The sequence below is a fragment of the Schistocerca nitens genome, chromosome 1 (assembly GCF_023898315.1).
Source record: "Schistocerca nitens isolate TAMUIC-IGC-003100 chromosome 1, iqSchNite1.1, whole genome shotgun sequence".
In the NCBI taxonomy this organism is placed as follows: domain Eukaryota; kingdom Metazoa; phylum Arthropoda; class Insecta; order Orthoptera; family Acrididae; genus Schistocerca; species Schistocerca nitens.
In genome coordinates, this window is record NC_064614.1 from 753,457,856 (window position 1) to 753,475,849 (window position 17,994).

A 17,994-nucleotide genomic window follows, 5' to 3' on the forward strand; every position below is an offset into this window, starting at 1 on the left:
TCTTGTCACCATTGATGCCACCTCCGTCTGTACAAACATCCCCTACACACATGGTCTGTTTGCTGCTGAACATTTCCTCAGACAGTGCCCACCTGATCCCAAACCTATAAGATCTGTACTGGTCAGCTTAATTAACTTTATACTCACCAAAAACTACTTCACCTCTGAGGGGCAAACGTACAAACAGATCAGGCGTATAGTAATGGGAACCAGGATGGCTCCTTGCTATGCCAGCCTTTTCATGGGTTGCTTGGAAGTGGCTTTCCTGGGGTCCATACAGCCCCTGATTTGGTTTAGATACATTGATTACATCTTCACCATATGGACTCATGGTGAGGCTGACCTGTTAAAATTCCTGGAATCTCTGAATACCTTCTCCCAATTAAATTTCACTTGATCCAATTCTGAATCCCATACCACTTTACTTGATGTTCATCTCATCCTCATCAAAGGCCAGCTACACACTTCTGTCTACATTAAATCTCTTAACAGACAACAGTACTTATATTTTGACAGTTGCCATCCTTTCAATGTCAAACATTCCCTCCCATACACAGCCTTGGCATTTGAAGCAAATATATTTGTTCACATGCAGACTCTTTATAGCAATACACCACCATTCTCAACTCAGCCTTCACTGGATGTAATTATACCACCAATCTAGTTCAAAGGCACATTTACTAGGCCATCACATCCAGTCCTGGTGTGGTTGATCCCTTGATCCCTCCAACAACCAACTTCGGAGCGCACCACTTGTCACTCAACATTACCCTGGTCTGGAATGTACTATTCAGCTATTTTGACAAGGCCATGACTTCCTAAAATCATACAAGGCCATGACTTCCTAAAATCATGCCCTGAAATGAGATCCATACTGTCTGAGATTTTGCCTACCACACTTAGAATAGCTTTTCATCGCCCTCTTAATCTCTGCAATTTCCTTGTCAGACCCTATGCTCATTCTGCACCCATCTCCCTATCCTTTGACTCCTACCCCTGTGACAGTCCCCACTGCAAGACTTGCCGTATCACCTTACCATTCCTCTAACTGGCAAAGCATATGCTATTAAAGGGAGAGCTGCCTGTACAATAACACTTCATTTACCAGGTGTTACATAAAAACTGTTCTGCCTTTTACAATGGCGTGACTGCCACCAAATTATCAGTTAGGATGAGTGTATTCTGCCAACATACAATATCCTGTTGCGGAGCATGCTCTGTAACATGACAGTAGTGACCTTGGTGCCTGTTTTACCACACATGCCATCTGGATTCTTCCACTAGACACCAGTTTCTCAGAAATTCACACATGGGAGCTAGCACTGCAACATGTTCTTGGTTCTAGCGACCCACCTGGCCTTAATTTATGTTAATTCCTTCCATCTCAGCATTTCTTCACTGTAACTACTCCTTTCTTACCCCTGTTTTAGTTTTCTGCATCTTTCATTTTCTTACCTGTCTATTTTTCACTGTCCCACCTCTGTTGTTACATACAATGCACATAGCTTTTCACTCTTATTAACTCATACACGGCATTTTAGCAGTGATATCTGTTTTGCATATTATCTTCTCTTCCATCTTTAAGCTCTCAGGTTTTCAAATCTTGTCTGGTGCAGTCCCCAAGAATCAGTCTTTCCTTCTTATCCCCTACGGCAAGTCTCCCATGGTTCTGGGTGACTTTTCTGAAATCCACCCCTTTTCCTAGATCTCTACAGTCCTTTTCCTTCACCCCTCTTCCTTCCCCGTCAACCCTTCTGCTGGAAGAAGGAGCCACTGGCTCCAAAAGCTTGCATAATTATAACCTCCTCTTTTTATGTGTGTGTTCTACTACTGCCTGATGATGATGATGATGATGATGATGATGATGATGATGTTTGATTTGTGGGGCGCTCATCTGCATGGTCATCAGCGCCCGTACAAAGTCCCAATTTATTGACAGTCCAATTTTTTTCACAGTCAAATCTAGCCACTGTCACAAATGATGAGGATGATGATGAAATGATGAAGATAACACCCAGTCCCTGGGCAGAGAAAATCCCCAACCCGGCCGGAAATTGAACCCGGGACCCCGTGATGCAGGGGTAGCAATGCTAGCCACTAGACTGCTGCCTGATAAGTAGATTTTTTATCTATCCAATTACATTATATTGTCAAAAATGTATTAGGTTGATATTTAAAATACACATTTGTATCTCAAAAGAGAGGTTATTCACTAATTTTTTGATCATAGAAATAGTTTCATAGCTTTCAAAGCATAATTATGTTTTGCATACTGTGAAAATAAATAGCTGTTTTCATAGTAAAAGCATCATTGGATAAGATGGATATTTTGTAATAAATAAATAAAGTACACAGAAATATTTTATTTTCACTTTCACAATCATCATTTTCAGCTTCATTAGTTTGTGCTGAAACATTATTGATGATTTAAAAATTTTCATTAGTTACATACATTTCTATAAAATATCTTGACAGTTCGGCACTGGTAACAATTATAAAATTAAAGGGTTCAATGGTATCACATAAATTGACTTCTTATTGCTATCTTTGACCAGATAAAAGTAAGCATATTCTAACCATGGAATTTGTCAAAATATTGTGCTCCTTACAAAATAAATAAAATAAAATATCATTTAGCTTATTACATAACCATACTAATGTTATGTCAGTTATTCTCTTAACACAGCCATTTGTTTCAAATATTTCAATGAAAATAGAAAGTAAAATGAAATCATTATTATATCTGTTTCATTAAAGCTGCACATCAAATGAATAGCACCTCTTCTGGCATAAGTATTTTAACAGCTGTTCACTGCTCTACAAACAAATTCTATTAATTCGGTTTAAAACTTCATTAATCCCAAATTTATATTTTATATCACAGAAGCAACCACTCCTTTTAACAGTTGTACTTTATAAGCATTATAACTTTCGTTCAGCAAATGTTAACAAACATATATCATTTTTTTAGACGAAATTTTGAGACAGTAGAGGAAGGAAGCTGTTTGGATGTGCTCCAGTTATGCTTAATATAGACTCAGAAACTAAAGCCAAGATTTTTAAACTTTTCTATGTGTAGCTTTCCAACAATGGACTGAAACTTTCTTATTCTTACAGAAATTCTGTAAGAATATTTGACAGATATGAATGTGCAGAAGAAAATCACAACACATGTAAATTTCAGACTTCCTTTAAAACAATGTTGCTTAACAATTCACATATATTATAATCTACATTTGTTCTTAAATAGTATTGTCAATAGCTTAAGTGTTAAATACATTTTCTTAGAGAAATGTACTTTCCCATTATGTCTTTCTACAGAAGAGATGTGTGGAATGGACATATTTACTGTGGCAATGGAGGAGCAGCCACAGCATCTGGTTTCTCGTCTTGAGTTTTACTTGCATGATTTGCTTCCCAGTCTTTTAGATACTGGACAATCTCTGCATGACCAAATGTTTCAGCTTCATCAATTGGGAGATTCCCCCACCTGCAAAAGTGTTCTTTTTTATTCAGTGTTCACCAATTAAAAATAGTCTTCATATTTCATCACACACAAGAATTTTAAAAATTGTGAATTGCACTGAAACAACACTCCCAATATAACTGAAAGCAACTCATTGAAATTAAAATTTAATAGTAATAGCAGAAAACAAGCAGCAGTATCAAATCATCACCATGACGGCAGAAAGGAAAATAAGATTGCTAAAAGAAGAGAACTATTATCCAGCTGGGGCCCAGAACATTATAACCTAGCAGCTATCTGGGAAATATCAAGTCTGCATGAAGCCAAAACCTGCTGTCCCCAAACAATTTCACAGCTTCTCCAAAATTTGAGGACAAAGCACCAAATGTGGTGTCAATAACAAGATCAGAGATGCCTATTGCAAACAAGGAAGTAGCCTCAAACTGAGTTTGTGTTGGCGGACTCACAGATACAACAAATCAGCCAGTGACAATAGAACTGAAATTGAGCTCAAATAAAATCATGATCCATTCAAATTTACAAGAGTCAAAAACATCAAAGAGATATCAGCCTTTCTGTTCAAGTAAGAAGTCATGATTTTTACTGGCCACAGAAGAAGATAGTTCCCTCATAGTCTTGCCTGCATGAAGGTAAGTGTCCAGTTAAATGTGCCAGTCCAAAGCAGTCAAATTTCACCCTAATTCATCAAATATTTCAGTCCATGTCAAATAAGATAAATGAAATTGAAATATTGCTGCCCATATAGTGAGGATGCTGAGTCGCAGTTAGGCACAGCAAAAAGACTTTCACAAATAAAGCTTTCAGCCAGTAAGGCCATCACACAATGTGTGAGAGCTGCATTTGCTTGAGTGTGTGTGTAAGTGTCTGTCGTCTATTTTTGACAAAGGTGTTAGTGTCTGAAAGCTTTATTTGTGTCAGTCTTTTTGCTGTGCCTATCTGTGACTCAGCATCTCCACTATGTAGTGAGTAGCAACTTTCTTTTTCATAATATTGTTACATTCCATCCTGGATTTTCCATTATTTGAATATTGTTGTCCAATGAGATGAAACATGTATCTATAATGAGCTTCAGTGAGCACTTGTCAACCAAAGAAACTATATGGTTCTAACTTTATGGTTCTAATTTGACAATATATTTATGTAGAAAAACTATTGCTATTGAAGTAACAGGTGTATTTGTTTGATAAGAATTGAACTATTCATTGAAAGTCTACCTATAGAGCATGTCTTCGAAGTATCTGTGATAGATCTTACACTTTTAAAAATACCTACTGTTCTTATATACAAAAGTCCTGAAAGAAACACAAGCACTTTCCTTAGAAACTGGCAAAGGGCCTTCACTTCATCAAAAAACTTAATAAAACTGTTCTAATCTGTAGAGACTCAATATTGATTTCAAAAGGACTCTGTGGGCAAACTATAACAGAATGCCTTGTTTGAAACATACCAGTTCCCTGATCAGAGTTAGCTCCATCAGTATGCAGAAGCATGGATATAAGACTGGAAATATCAATAAAGAGTGTACTGATCATTATGCTAAGTTCACTAATCCTACAAACCAAAATCAGCCAGCAAAAGGGGTTAGGGGGGACAAGAGAACTAGAGAACACAGAACAGGATGGCACATGGGTAATGTGTACATATTTGAACACTCATTTCTAAAGTTGATTTCTAGAAATCCTACCTTCATTTTCAGTGCCCTTTATCCAGCCAAAACAGGCCCATGACTGGTATGGTTCTTCTCCCATTCCACAGAGAACCCACCATACCCTTATATAGGCTATTAATACAATGAGGTTGCCACTCACAGGGGCATTTTAAAGCTACTTGCAACTCCCCCTACCATCCCCCCCCCCCCCCCTCCCAATGGAGTGATCTGTATATCTGTCTGTGTTTAGTGTAAATTGCATGGTCAAATATGACAACATTTTTTAAAGTGTTTACACATCGTGTATCTGAGGCAGGATGTGGGAACCAGCCCAATATATTTCTACGTTATTCTGCATACAGTGAGTTATAAATGCAGTTGTTCAGTAATTACATGTCGTGCCTGTATTTCCAAACCACATCCCAACAGGTTATGGGCCCAGCTTATGCAATGGGAAAAGGTGACATTTTGCCATTAGAGGAACACTTAAATTCGCAACCAGAAAAGTGCAGAAATAAAAAAGTTCTAAGTCCCATAGTGCTCAGAGCCTTTAAAAAAGTTGATTAACACGATGAATACGGCACACATGACAGCTGAACACAGAGTTTGACTAGAAAAAAAGTCAAGTGATAATTACAACACATGTCAAATACAAATCAAAGCATTTCTCGTCAAAAATGACACATGGGGATCCACCTCTGGAGACATTCCACAACATGCAGTTACTGGTGAGAGTGAAAGGCTCTCTGCTGTGGAAGTTGCTTACAAAGCATGGCTAGTGACAGCAGCAAAGCAAAAGCAGACTTGATTTTATCCATCCATCCCACAGTGTTGAAGTAAGGAAGGAATTGCACTACATCACATCAGGTATGACTTAAACTAGAATCAGTTTATACATCCAAATGACCTGCTCACCAAACAACCCTGCTCAAATGCCTCATACTTCACAAAAAGGAACCTAGTAATGATGTGACACAACATCTTACTGAATACTTCGATGCTGTGGACAAGTTACAAGCAATGTATGTTGACATAAATGGTGCTCTATTGTCAATAACCGGTGCTCTATTGCCAATAACACTGCTCTTCAGTCTACCAGATAGCTACAACAATTTTAGATGTTCTACTGAATCCTGTGACAGTTCACCAGATGCCAAAATGCTAAAAGTAAAAATCTTGAAAGAGCACAATGCAAGTATTCAGAAACACAGTAAAAGTGTGTCGTCGCAATGTTCATTAAACTGAGTAAACATTTCATGAGCAAGTCAAAAAGTTTTGTGAATACAGTGACAAATTCAAACAAAAATAAAAAAATGAAAAATCAGTGTACAAATGCAGTTTTTGTAAAATGAAGCAACACGAAGGAGATGAGTGTTTATTTTCTCCCAAAAAGAAATTAAGTGTGCAAGCTGCAAGCATTGTCAACAAAGCTCATTGATGTTCCACTACGAATGGCTAGCTCAAAAGTTTTGTGATTCCAACATTTTTTGGCACAAAGACAATGGTTGCACATCAGACATGTGCAACAATTCAAAAGGGTTCACACATGTGGCAGAAACGGAAGAGAATTCAGTGTTTACAGACAACAGTGCTACACAAGTAACAGCTAAAGGTGATGACACACATTGCAAACACAGCCAGTGGTGCCAGCCCTATAACCCTGAAAAATACTTTATACATGCCAAAACTTGTAGCCAATCTCATTTCAGTGGCAAAGGTTGTGGATAACAACTACACAGTGACGTTTGACAAAACTCATGCAGTTGCATGAGATACTAAAGGTAAAGTCAAATGGATTGCAAGCAGAGCTGGTAACTTGCTTTATTTACAAGAAAATCATCAAAAGGGGTGTATTACTGCTGTGCCAAAAGTTACACAAAAGTGATATCTACATCTGCATTGTCAATTAGGCCACTTGAACTCATGAGATACAATGAAGATGCTCAAAAATGAGTATGTGATAGATGTGATATTCAGTCATGTCGATCTCACTAGATAAACTATGTTTCTTGAAGGAAAAATCATGTCCATTCTCATCACTAAATGAGCAGGGAACTCAAATGGTCTTCTGGAATTAATCCATTCAGATGTGGGTGGGCCATTGGATGAAACATCTCAAGTTGGTGCAAGAGATTTTGAGATGTTTATAGATTACCATAGCAGATGGTTTCAAATCTATTTCCTTCAACATCAAGGAGAAGTTGTCAACAATTTTTTTGAATTGAGAAACCTAGTTGAGTACTGCAATGAAAGAATGGACTCCATCCTCAGAATATCAGGAATACAGTAATGTCTAACGGTTCCATATACACTGCAGCAAAATGGTGTCACCAAATGAAAATACCATTCGTTGGTTAAAGGGGCTCATTGCATGCTGCTTGAATCAGGACTACCAATATCATTTTAAGCCAAAGCAATCTACACAGCTAACTAATCTGAAATCATTGCTTAACTAAAGGACTCTCTGGTGGCACTCCATATGAGTGGTGACTAAAGGGATAACCTGACGTATCTCATGTTCATACATTTGGTCAAAAGGCAGTCATCCTGGATAAACTGCCAAACCAAGGAAAGTTTCATCCTAAAGGCAAAGGAGGGATTTTGGTAGGCTATTCCAACTGTTCAAAAGCCTATCAAGTGTAGGTACTGAGAGATCACAGGATTCACATGTCAATAGATGTGAAGTACCTTGGTCATGACACTTGTGAGCCAAACAAATGTATGTGGACTTCTATGAAGACAAACCAGTTCATCACCGAAAAGGAGGCATTAACATGAATTCCATTTGAGCGGATTTCAATGTTAATACACACATTGAATCAGATCCATCGTCAGATGATGAATCATTCTATGGCTTTAAAGAAGAAAGTCTTCCAATCACTACAGACCAAATATTCATCTCTGTTGATGAATTATCATGAGATGAAGACAATAATTCTTCAAGCATCACACTTGCTCAACAGTTTGTGCCAGATGTTTCAATTCATAATATGAACTTCACTGCAAATGTAACAGAGGTCAATTGTCAGTGATGCATTACATGGTACATAACATCAAGAATGATTTGAGACAATATATGATGAAAACAGATCACTTGTGAAAATGAAAAATTATATCTGGAACATTGTAGTCAGAACAACAAATGAAAGGGAAACTGACTGTGGGACTTGATATATCAAGTTCGACAAGTATATCAGCCATCAGAAGTTATGATGGTAGATGTACTAGTGATGGCTCTTTCTGCACTAAAGCATGAGAAATATGTTGAAGGACTTCAGTCCTGGAACCAAGAATGTAACCCTCAGTTTTTAATTTACAGTTGTCTGTAAAAATTAAGGGGCATGTTGAGACCAAAATTTTAGTGACATGTAACATCTTTGGTGCCAAAGATGTTGCAATGCATATGTTTCCAAGTCTGTTGTTCCTAGTTGTGCATTATTTTCTGTACAGTGAGCTATGAATACAGTTGTTCAGTAATTATACATTTTGCCTATAATGTTCAAACCACATCGCAACATAAACTATTCTCGTTAATTCTAGAGGAAGTTTTCAAATCCTTACACTGGAAAAATAAAGAAGGAATCTATATTAATGGAACATATATGAACCATCTTCATTTTGATGATCACAAATTATAGATTAGAAAACCTAGCGTCATGCCTGATACGGTCATCATTTTTTTTTAAAGGTGCAGAAAAACATTGTATTTAATGCTAAAAATGGCCCACACTAAATGCTTACATGCAAATCAAGAACTGATTATTGAGTTTGTAACACAAAGCTATCATTCAAATATTCAAAAATCAAATAAGAGTACAGCACAACCTTCCACATGTATTCGAAAACAAACCGAGGATGGACAAGTAAACAACACTGCTGTAATTCTAGGAGGGTCAAAACACATAAATAGTGATAATATACAGTCAAGAATCCATGGAGCAACGCAACATCGATGTGTGAACAATACTTCCCTTGACAAAATGAAAGCTAAACAAGAAAATAGCATTGTGACACCCAATACAAATACAGACTGGTGAGGTTCATTACAGGAAAAGAACTGATAGATAAGCAATTCTAGTCTGCTACAGCAGAACAACAAACCATCAACATGTATGAAATGACTCAGAATGTACATGAAAACCCAAAAATACTATATAATATGGCACTTAAGAAACATGTAGAGAAAGGAAGACCTACACACCAATCCTCTTCCATAGGTTCAGTCAGAAGTACAAGTGTCAGGGACACCAAAAATCTGATAATAGGCACAGGTGAAGAACAAGGAGTGCTATTTGGAGAGAAAAGGGCATGATTTGATTTAGGATAAGTGAAAAATGGCACAACAACTCAAAATGTAATCAGATTTCTGGAGAAAATCTGTCCAGGTTACAACAACTTTCAAGTATAGAAACTAGAAACTAAGGGTGTGAACAACAGCTTCAAAATTGACGTCGACTTCCATCTAAAAGATAAGCTAATGGGCACTGCCATATGACCCAAGAATGTTGTAATAAGGTGTTTTTTATCCCAGAGATCAACCAATGCCCCAGTAAAATAAACCTGAAATCAAAAATCGGGACCATGGACTATCAGATAAAAAGAACATTAGTGATAACAGTAATATCCATTAGTTATAGCAAGTGCAAACCTACAGTGCTTAAGAACCAAGGTGGACCTTTCATCATTCTTTGTAGAAGAAGTGAAACCAGATGTTTTATGTATCTGTGAACACTGGTTGACTGAAGCAGAGGGTGACTATTACAAATCTGTTGAGTATTTGGATACGGAAAATGCATGATATAGAACTACTCCAACTCATGGTGGTGTGTCCATATATGGAAACAAAAATCTTAGTCTAAAGGAAATTGATTTAAAAAACTTTTTGTACAGATGTGGATCTTGAACTAGCTGCATTAATGTTACCATTAATGTTACCAAACATAGAGCTCACTGTTATCTCTGTATATCATTCAACTGATAGTAACTTTGAAAACTTTATTGAACTCATGGATAACTGTTATCTTACCTTACACGCCTTAAGTTTAAACTCACATTGTGTGGTGACTTCAACATACACATAGGAAGTGGAAATACTAAAGAGGGGTTCTCATGAATTTAATGAACAGCTATGGGTTGTTTGTAGCAAAGCAATTCCCAACAAGAGGTGTTGCATGTCTAGACACAGTTGTCACCGACCTCAGTACTTGGGAATATAATATCAATGTAACTGAACCAATGATTGCAGACCACAGGAGCTTAGTATGGAGAGAAAAAGTAAATTGCAACCAGTCACTTGGCACTCAAGTTACACATTCAGTAAAAGGGTTATCAAATAAGAAAGATTTAATGGCCTTAAAGGAGCACTGTCTAGTGTAAACTGACAACAGAAACTTGCAGAAACGGGGTCCAATGACTCATTTGAAGGTCTGTTCCAAACCTTAAAAACAAAATTTGATGACATTTTCCCAGAAATCTCCAAGAAGAACCCTGCAAGCAAGTCACAAGGAAGGGAAAAAACCATTAAAGGGAAGATATGGTATACATCTGAGCTAAAGAAATTACAATGCATCACCAAAATATTCAGAGACCATATGAAAACAGCCGTAGATCTTCCAGCTAAAGACCTTCTTCACTGTAACTATTTAAGAGCCAAAAACATCTACAGAAAGAGAGTGGAGGATGCAAAAAAAGAAACACAATGATAAGTTCATTAAAGAGGCTCATAATCCATGTAAAGCAGCATGGAATAGTAAATGAGCACAGGAAGAAACCTACTTCCATCTTAAAGTCCGGTAGTCCTGATGTCTTCAACCAGTACATTGTGAGCGTAGTGGAAATTACTTTAAATGAAATTCCAGTTTCAGGCTTAGATCCCACAGGCAATATAAAAAGTGTAAGCTGCACATTCAAAAACTGGGAGGAAATACACCGTGAGGACCTTGCAAAAATAGAGAGGTCCTATAAGTGTTCAGAGTGTCCAGATATCTATGGTGTGCCCTGCACAGTACTAAAGAAAATAATACCAGAGCTTGCTCAGCCACTAGTCACAGTAATTAACAACTGTTTATCTTTGGTATACTCCCAGATTTCCTGAAGGTGGCACGGACAGTACCAATCTACAAAAAATGCGGCCCATGCAAAGCGTCCAGCTTCAGACCTATTTCAATAATAGCCATTCTTGCTAAAGATACAAAATTACTTTGAAAACAATAAACTCTTTCAGGATGCACAGCATGGTTTTCGCAAGGGAAAGTCAACAGTTACAGCAGCACTGGACTTAATCACAAAGATAAGGGAGGGGTTTGAAGATAGAGAGAGTGTGGCATTGACATTCTGCGACCTGAGCTAGGCATTTGATTGCATCTCACACAAGATACTGATTAATAAGCTCAAGCTTTATGGTACTGAAGATGCAGAAATGGGGAGCACAGGAAGCACTGAAGACAAATAGTATCAGTGCATTGAGTAATCTCCCAAGCGCAAAAATTGGAGCATGGTGTACCTCAGGGATCCGTCATGGGACCTCTCCTGTTTCTTATCTATGTCAATAATATAAGTTGTACCTATGATATTCTACAGTTTGCTGATGATACCACACTCTTTGCCAAAGGGAAAATGGCTGAACAAGCTCTGTTGGCAGCATATGTACTCTTTGAAAGCATTAAAGAGTGGTTCATCGAAAATAAAATAAAAATTAATCAGGAAAAAACACAACACATGATATGCAGTCTCAGCAATGTCGGCTGCCAGGATAACATGGAGGCTGTCAAACTACTAGGCTTCATGACAGACAGCAAACTGACAATGAACATTCACACAGAGTGTGTGTGTTCCAAGCTCTCTCGTGTTATATACCTGCTAAAAAACTAAAAGGTGTATTACCTGACCAGTACCAATTAACAGTTTATTATGCACTCTTTCATAGCCATATTAATTATGGTCTGCTGTTATGGCGACACACTGCAGGTTGTAAGGTGTTAATGTCCAAAAAAAAGCTGTCAGGATTATTACATCAAGTAAAAAACAGGAGCACTGCAAAACCTATATTTACCAGGTTAGGGATAATGACAGTATTCAGCCAAAATGTATTTCTATGCCTGTAAAGTAAAACCAAGATGATTTCAGCATGAGGAAAGACATTCATAATCAGGTCACCCACAACAAGAGGAACATTGAAGTCCCAAGTTGTCAACTGACTGGAACACAAGACAGTTTTCCAATGGTAGCCCTAAAAATGTTCAATGCACTGGACCAAGAAGTGCAGTCTCTGCCACTAGGACTGTTCAAATAGACAATTGCACAGGACTTGAAAGAACACCCATTATATTCTGTTGGGGAATTTTTCAATACTGACCAAAGTGAATGGACAAAATAATATTGTCTTAATATGTTATATCTGCCCTTATTGTGAATACGTTTCTGTATGTTGTATAAAATTGTATCCAAATCTTACGTATGTAATGCTGATGCAGTCTGTCCAGTCATGACTGGTAAATGATGCTGACGTAGTAATAAAGTTGTGGCGTCCATAGGCCACATCGACCATGTAAAGCATGATCTTTGAACTCTAACTGCTCTGATGAGCCGCCATGTTCATGTTCCAGTCAGCCTTTGTACCTTGTACAGTGTACACGTGTATCTTTCTTTGTGCTGAAATATATGTATGTATAGACATTTATGGGAACAGTTTGTTGTGTATACAGTTATCCATATTCCCGTTTCCCATATTGGTGACCCCAAAGTTTCTATGTCTTCTGCGCCAGCTGTGTGGAATTAATAGGTTTTACATTCGATGCCATGACTGCCTCACCCAATGTTTTATATCAGGATTTGGAGGCTCAGCTACTACAACCAGGCCACTCCAATCCCCTGCCAATGGTTGTTTCACTTCTAATGGACAGTGATTTGAGATCTCCAATGAAGTTAACCTCAAACCTTGCAGTCTGCAACGGCCGAGTTTTACGCTGTTACCTCAAACAATAGACTCATGTTTCATGTCGCTGGACTGTGCACGCCAACATGTGAAAGGTAAAGTGGACAATTTCCAGAATCGTGTAACAATTGATCGCTCATGTAGTGTTTAAAGGGACCCAAATATGCACATGTGCTTTGATCCTCTACACGCCACAATGTGGTTATGGTAGTGCCGTGTGCAATGCCGCCATTCGTGGAAAATGTACATGCGGTCAACTGCTATCAAGCTATGCCAGTTTTACCTTCCTCACAATTTAATAACAGGCATGCCAGCACCCAAACGCTGACCGCAGGATCTAAAAGATGCCGAGTCCTGCGGGGAACTTCACAGGCTTTTTCAAACATTGCACTCCATCCACTCATCCTCTTGGCTGAGCGTTCGTTTATACGTGACTGACATTTCATCACAGCTTGTTTTTCCTAGACGAAACAGGTGCTGACATGTCCATCATACCTACATCATTGCCTCCTCCCATTTTTTTCCCCAATGAAGATGCTTCTACATGCTGTCAACGAATCAACATTACAAACTGTCGGCTCTGCTAAAGTTAGGGTGCATCTATCTCCTTCTCTATGTCTCCCGTGGACTTTTTACATCACCGACATTAATGAACCAATTCTCGGTATGGATTTTTTGTCCCATTACAAACTCTCCCCGAACATAGTCCAAGGTTCAGTGCTACACCACCCTTCTGACACTCAGATACCGTACTCAGGCACTTATGCTCATCGTTCCGTTTCCATCGCGACATGTGATTTGGTTCACAAGTGCTCACAGACAAAATTGTGACCTGCATCACTAATCTACTGTCAGAGTACAATGCAGCGGCGCAACTCTGTCAGCAAAATGATGAGTTGAAACGACGCATTGCTCACACTTTCGATGAGCTCACCACAGCTTGTACCTTGCTGCTGCAACTGCAATCCACAGTTCCTTCACCTGACTGACCTTCATCAGCAGACACCAGCACAGACACTCATCAGATTAGTTCAAAAACATTCACTGCATGTGACAATTCACGTTGAGTGATCTCTGCACTCACCACACACCTGCTACGTGTTGTGCCATGTGTTTCAAACAGTGCTTCTAATGACAGTTGCGCGCACGATGCAAACGTGCCCACCGCGCAGGCAGCCGCCCCGCATGTTGGTAAACATTCCCCCTCTCTTGTCCACCAGCCACATGATTCGGCGGCCATTGCCATTCCCCGCACAATGCCAACACCTCTCTCACCCACGCTGGTTACTCAAGGCAAAGCTAATAACAGACAGTCGCTGCACACCCTAATCCGCTCTATGCTGCACGTGCTGCTGACCTCTCCAAACAAGCGCATGCTGCGCTCATGTAATAGGCATGTGACTTTCGTGCTGCCTTTTCCCACTCGCGCTAATGGCTATGCCGCATTGCACCCCACTCATCCCAAAACTTCACGTCAGCATCATGTGCAGTTCTCAGTCTCTTCCATCACTGACAGAATGACACACAAGATAATTACCACTGCCAACCCTCCTATTAGGCACAAGGTTAGACGCCTCAACCCCATTAAGTTGCGTGTGGCTCGGCAGCAAATTAACGAACTTCTGGAGGCCGGCATTCTACACCATCAGACAGCAATTGGTCTTCACCGACTCACCTCGTCACCAAACATGATGGACTTTTCAAATGTGTGATGATTACAGATGCTTAAATGCTCATACTGTCATCGACAATTACCCAGTGCCGAACATAAACAATTTCACCCATACGTTATTGGGCGCCACAATATTCAGTGTGATTGACTGTAAACATGCCTATCACCAGATTCCTGTAGCGACAGAAGACATTCCAAAGACTGCTATCATCATGCCACTTGGTTTGTTCCAATACAACTTCATGCCATTCAGCTTAAAGAATGCGGCACAAATGTGGCAACATTTCATTGACTTGATCTTATGACAGTTCGAGTTCTGCTTTGCATACCTGGATGACATCCTCATTTTCAGCAAGTCGACTGAGGGCCACGAAGATCATTTATCCCAGGTCCTCCAGACCTTGAACTCCAACGGTGTCGAGGTCAACAAAGATAAATTCCAATTGCGCCAGTCTTGTGTGACATTTTTGGGTTACACCATCTCTGCAGCCAGAATACAGCCTCCCAAATCCTGCGTGCAGGCTATAACATCATTGCCACCCCTGGCTATGTACAAAGAACTCCGACGTTTCATGGGTACTATAAATTACTACTGCCGACATCTACCTTCTGCCGCTGCTGTGTAGGCTCCGCTGACGGTCTCACTGCTCAGCAAACAGACTTTGGGCCTTAAGCCAGTCCTTTGGACTGAACCTATGCTAAAGGCCTTCAGGGCTCTAAAGATAGTGTTAACTAACGCCGTCGTACCCGCCCAGCCCGATCCGTCTGCCGAGTTGTTCATCACTACGGACGCCAGTGACATCGCGGTCGGGGCAGTATTACAGCAACGCAAAGGCGACAAGAGAACTTCTGGCAGTCTATGAAGCCATCAAACACTTTCGCCCTGACAGCGAGGGCCGTTCTTTCTTCATTCTTACTGACCACAAACCATTGGCGGACACCTTCTGCAACCCTCCCAAGGACTCACCCCCTCGGCGTTTCCCCCTCTTCGACCTGGTCTCTCAATTTACTATGGAAGAACGCTACATCAAAGGCACAGAAAACATCCCTGCTGATTTCTTTTTGCGGATCAGTACTGTCTCATGCATCGTTGATTTATCCGACCTCGCTGCTCTCCAGGCCTCTGGCGAGCAATCTCAAGCTCTCCTCACAGATCCGCGGACATAGCTTGTGTTTACCAAAGCCAAGTTCCCTGGCGTTTCGGACGAAGTGTGGTGCAACTCTTCTACTGGCACTCTGTGGGCATTGCTCCCTCCCACGTTGTGCCGACAAGCCTTCGATACCTTGCAAAACCTCGCCCACCTTGGTGTCCGCGCCACCACATGCCTCATCATTGAGCGTTTTGTATGGAAAAATGTTAAGCAGGACTGTCAAACCTGGGCACACAGCTGCATTTCCTGCCAATCAAAAAAATCGGACACCACACAGCCCCCCCCCCCCCCCCCTCCCGGGCAAGTTTGACATTCTGCGAGGACATTTTTATCATGTACATATAGACCTTATTGGCCCTCTGCCACCATCAGAGGGCCACAGATATATCCTCTCCACATCACAGCAGAACCTGAACTGTGGCCAAGGGTTTCGTCTCATCATGGATCGATGGATCGCTAGGTTTGGTTGCCCGTCCACCATCACCACTGATCAGGGTCGACAGTTCAAGTCTGCACTTTTCACAATTCTATGTTACCTTTGCGGTATTAAAAAAATTCATGCAACAACCTACTAACCGCAAAGTAATGGTTTGGTGGAACGATGGCACCACACCCTTAAAACAGCACTCAGGTGCCATGACTGCCTCTGGTCTGAGGCACTTCCTTGGGTATTACTCAGTCTCTGTTCGACCTTTAAACCTGACTTACTGGGAACCATCTCCGAATTCGTTTTCTGTGAGAACCCGGTTCTACCTGGGGAACTTATCCTGCCTCAAGCACCCGAGGATTTCCCCACCTCCCCAGACTTTATTAGTAGAATATGCACCCACTTCAGACATGCACGGCTACACCCGCCTGTCAGTCATTCCTCGCCGGACACTTACGTGCCAGCCTCACTCAACACATGCTCCCACGTTATGCTCAGGGATGATTCTGTTAGACAACCCCTGCAATCCCCATACTTCAGTCCCTTTGAAGTACTCTGGAGGGGCGAGATGACATTCAACATTATGGTTAAAGATCGCCTGCAGATCGTTTCGCAACACACGCTCAAGCCTGCTTTCGTGGACTCTGACGTGACCTCTGCCATCGCAATCGGACCATTTGGACGAATTTTCCATTACCGAGCTCGATAATGAGTTAGCTCATCCCATGTTAGGGTCTTCTCCTTCTGATGATTCGTCACCACAGTTCGCAGGTTTCCCAAGCATGTCGTCGTCAACCCCATGCGCAGGTTTTGATGATGTTTCATCTACTGGAGAGACTTGCTCCCCGACTTCCAACTTGCGCTGCAATGTACCATCTAACCATGTCGACGATGTGTCGATTGTTGCTTTTGACAACCGTGTGCTCGTGCTCCGTACAGACACTGCAGACTCGACACTCAACGAGGAACTGGATGTCAAGATAGTGCATAGCCTGTCTCTCCCCCGAGAGTGCGATCCATCAAGAGTTCATGCGTTCATCTCCTCAGACAGCTTGATCTGCATTAGGGGCAGGCACACTCGCACGCTGCACCCCTCCCCACACGTCTACTCCTGGGCTGGCCGATGCATAATCCACCCCCGCTGGCTGGCTGTCTGATTACGATGTGGACCAGCAGCCTGTCACCGCACCTTCACATGCCGCTCTGACAGAGACGGAGCTTCCAGTTGTGCGTCTGCCACCTTGCATTACTCACTCCGATACCGACACCCACACGACCTCCCCTCAGGCCTCACAGGCCGTACTCCGTACTGACGGGGGGAGGGGGGGGGAGTGTGGTCCTGTGTGGTGTTGATAGGTCACATAGACCATGTAATGCATAATCTTTGATCTCTAACTGCTCTGATGAGCCGCCATGTTCATGTTCCAGTCAGCCTTTGTATCTTGTACAGTGTACACGTGTATCTTTCTTTGTGCTGAAATATATGTATGTATAGACATTTATGGGAACAGTTTGTTCTGTATACAGTTAGCCATATTCCCATTTCCCATAAAGTAATAAATAAAGTTGTCCTAATTATCTCTAGTACAGATAACCTTCAAACCTAACAAAAGAAGTTAAAGAAGCAAGTTTGGAATTTGACCTGAAAATCATTTATAATATGACTAAAATACTAT

At 40.7% G+C, this 17,994-nt stretch overlaps 2 protein-coding genes across 4 annotated transcripts in view; one reads left to right on the forward strand and one right to left on the reverse strand.

Annotated features, from left to right (window-relative positions):
• LOC126260869 (phospholipase ABHD3) overlaps positions 1 to 17,994 on the forward strand; it is a 548,197-nt gene that overhangs the window by 85,346 nt on the left and 444,857 nt on the right. The gene's annotated exons all lie outside the window — the stretch shown is intronic.
• Positions 2,455 to 17,994, reverse strand: part of LOC126260837 (glutaminase liver isoform, mitochondrial) — a 123,198-nt gene continuing 107,658 nt past the window's right edge. For all 3 annotated transcript variants that reach the window (XM_049958247.1, XM_049958239.1, XM_049958257.1), the window contains one exon: positions 2,455 to 3,490. In XM_049958247.1, the coding sequence (XP_049814204.1) occupies positions 3,346 to 3,490 (145 nt within the window). In that variant the 3' untranslated portion in view covers positions 2,455 to 3,345. The remainder of the gene's footprint in view (positions 3,491 to 17,994) is intronic.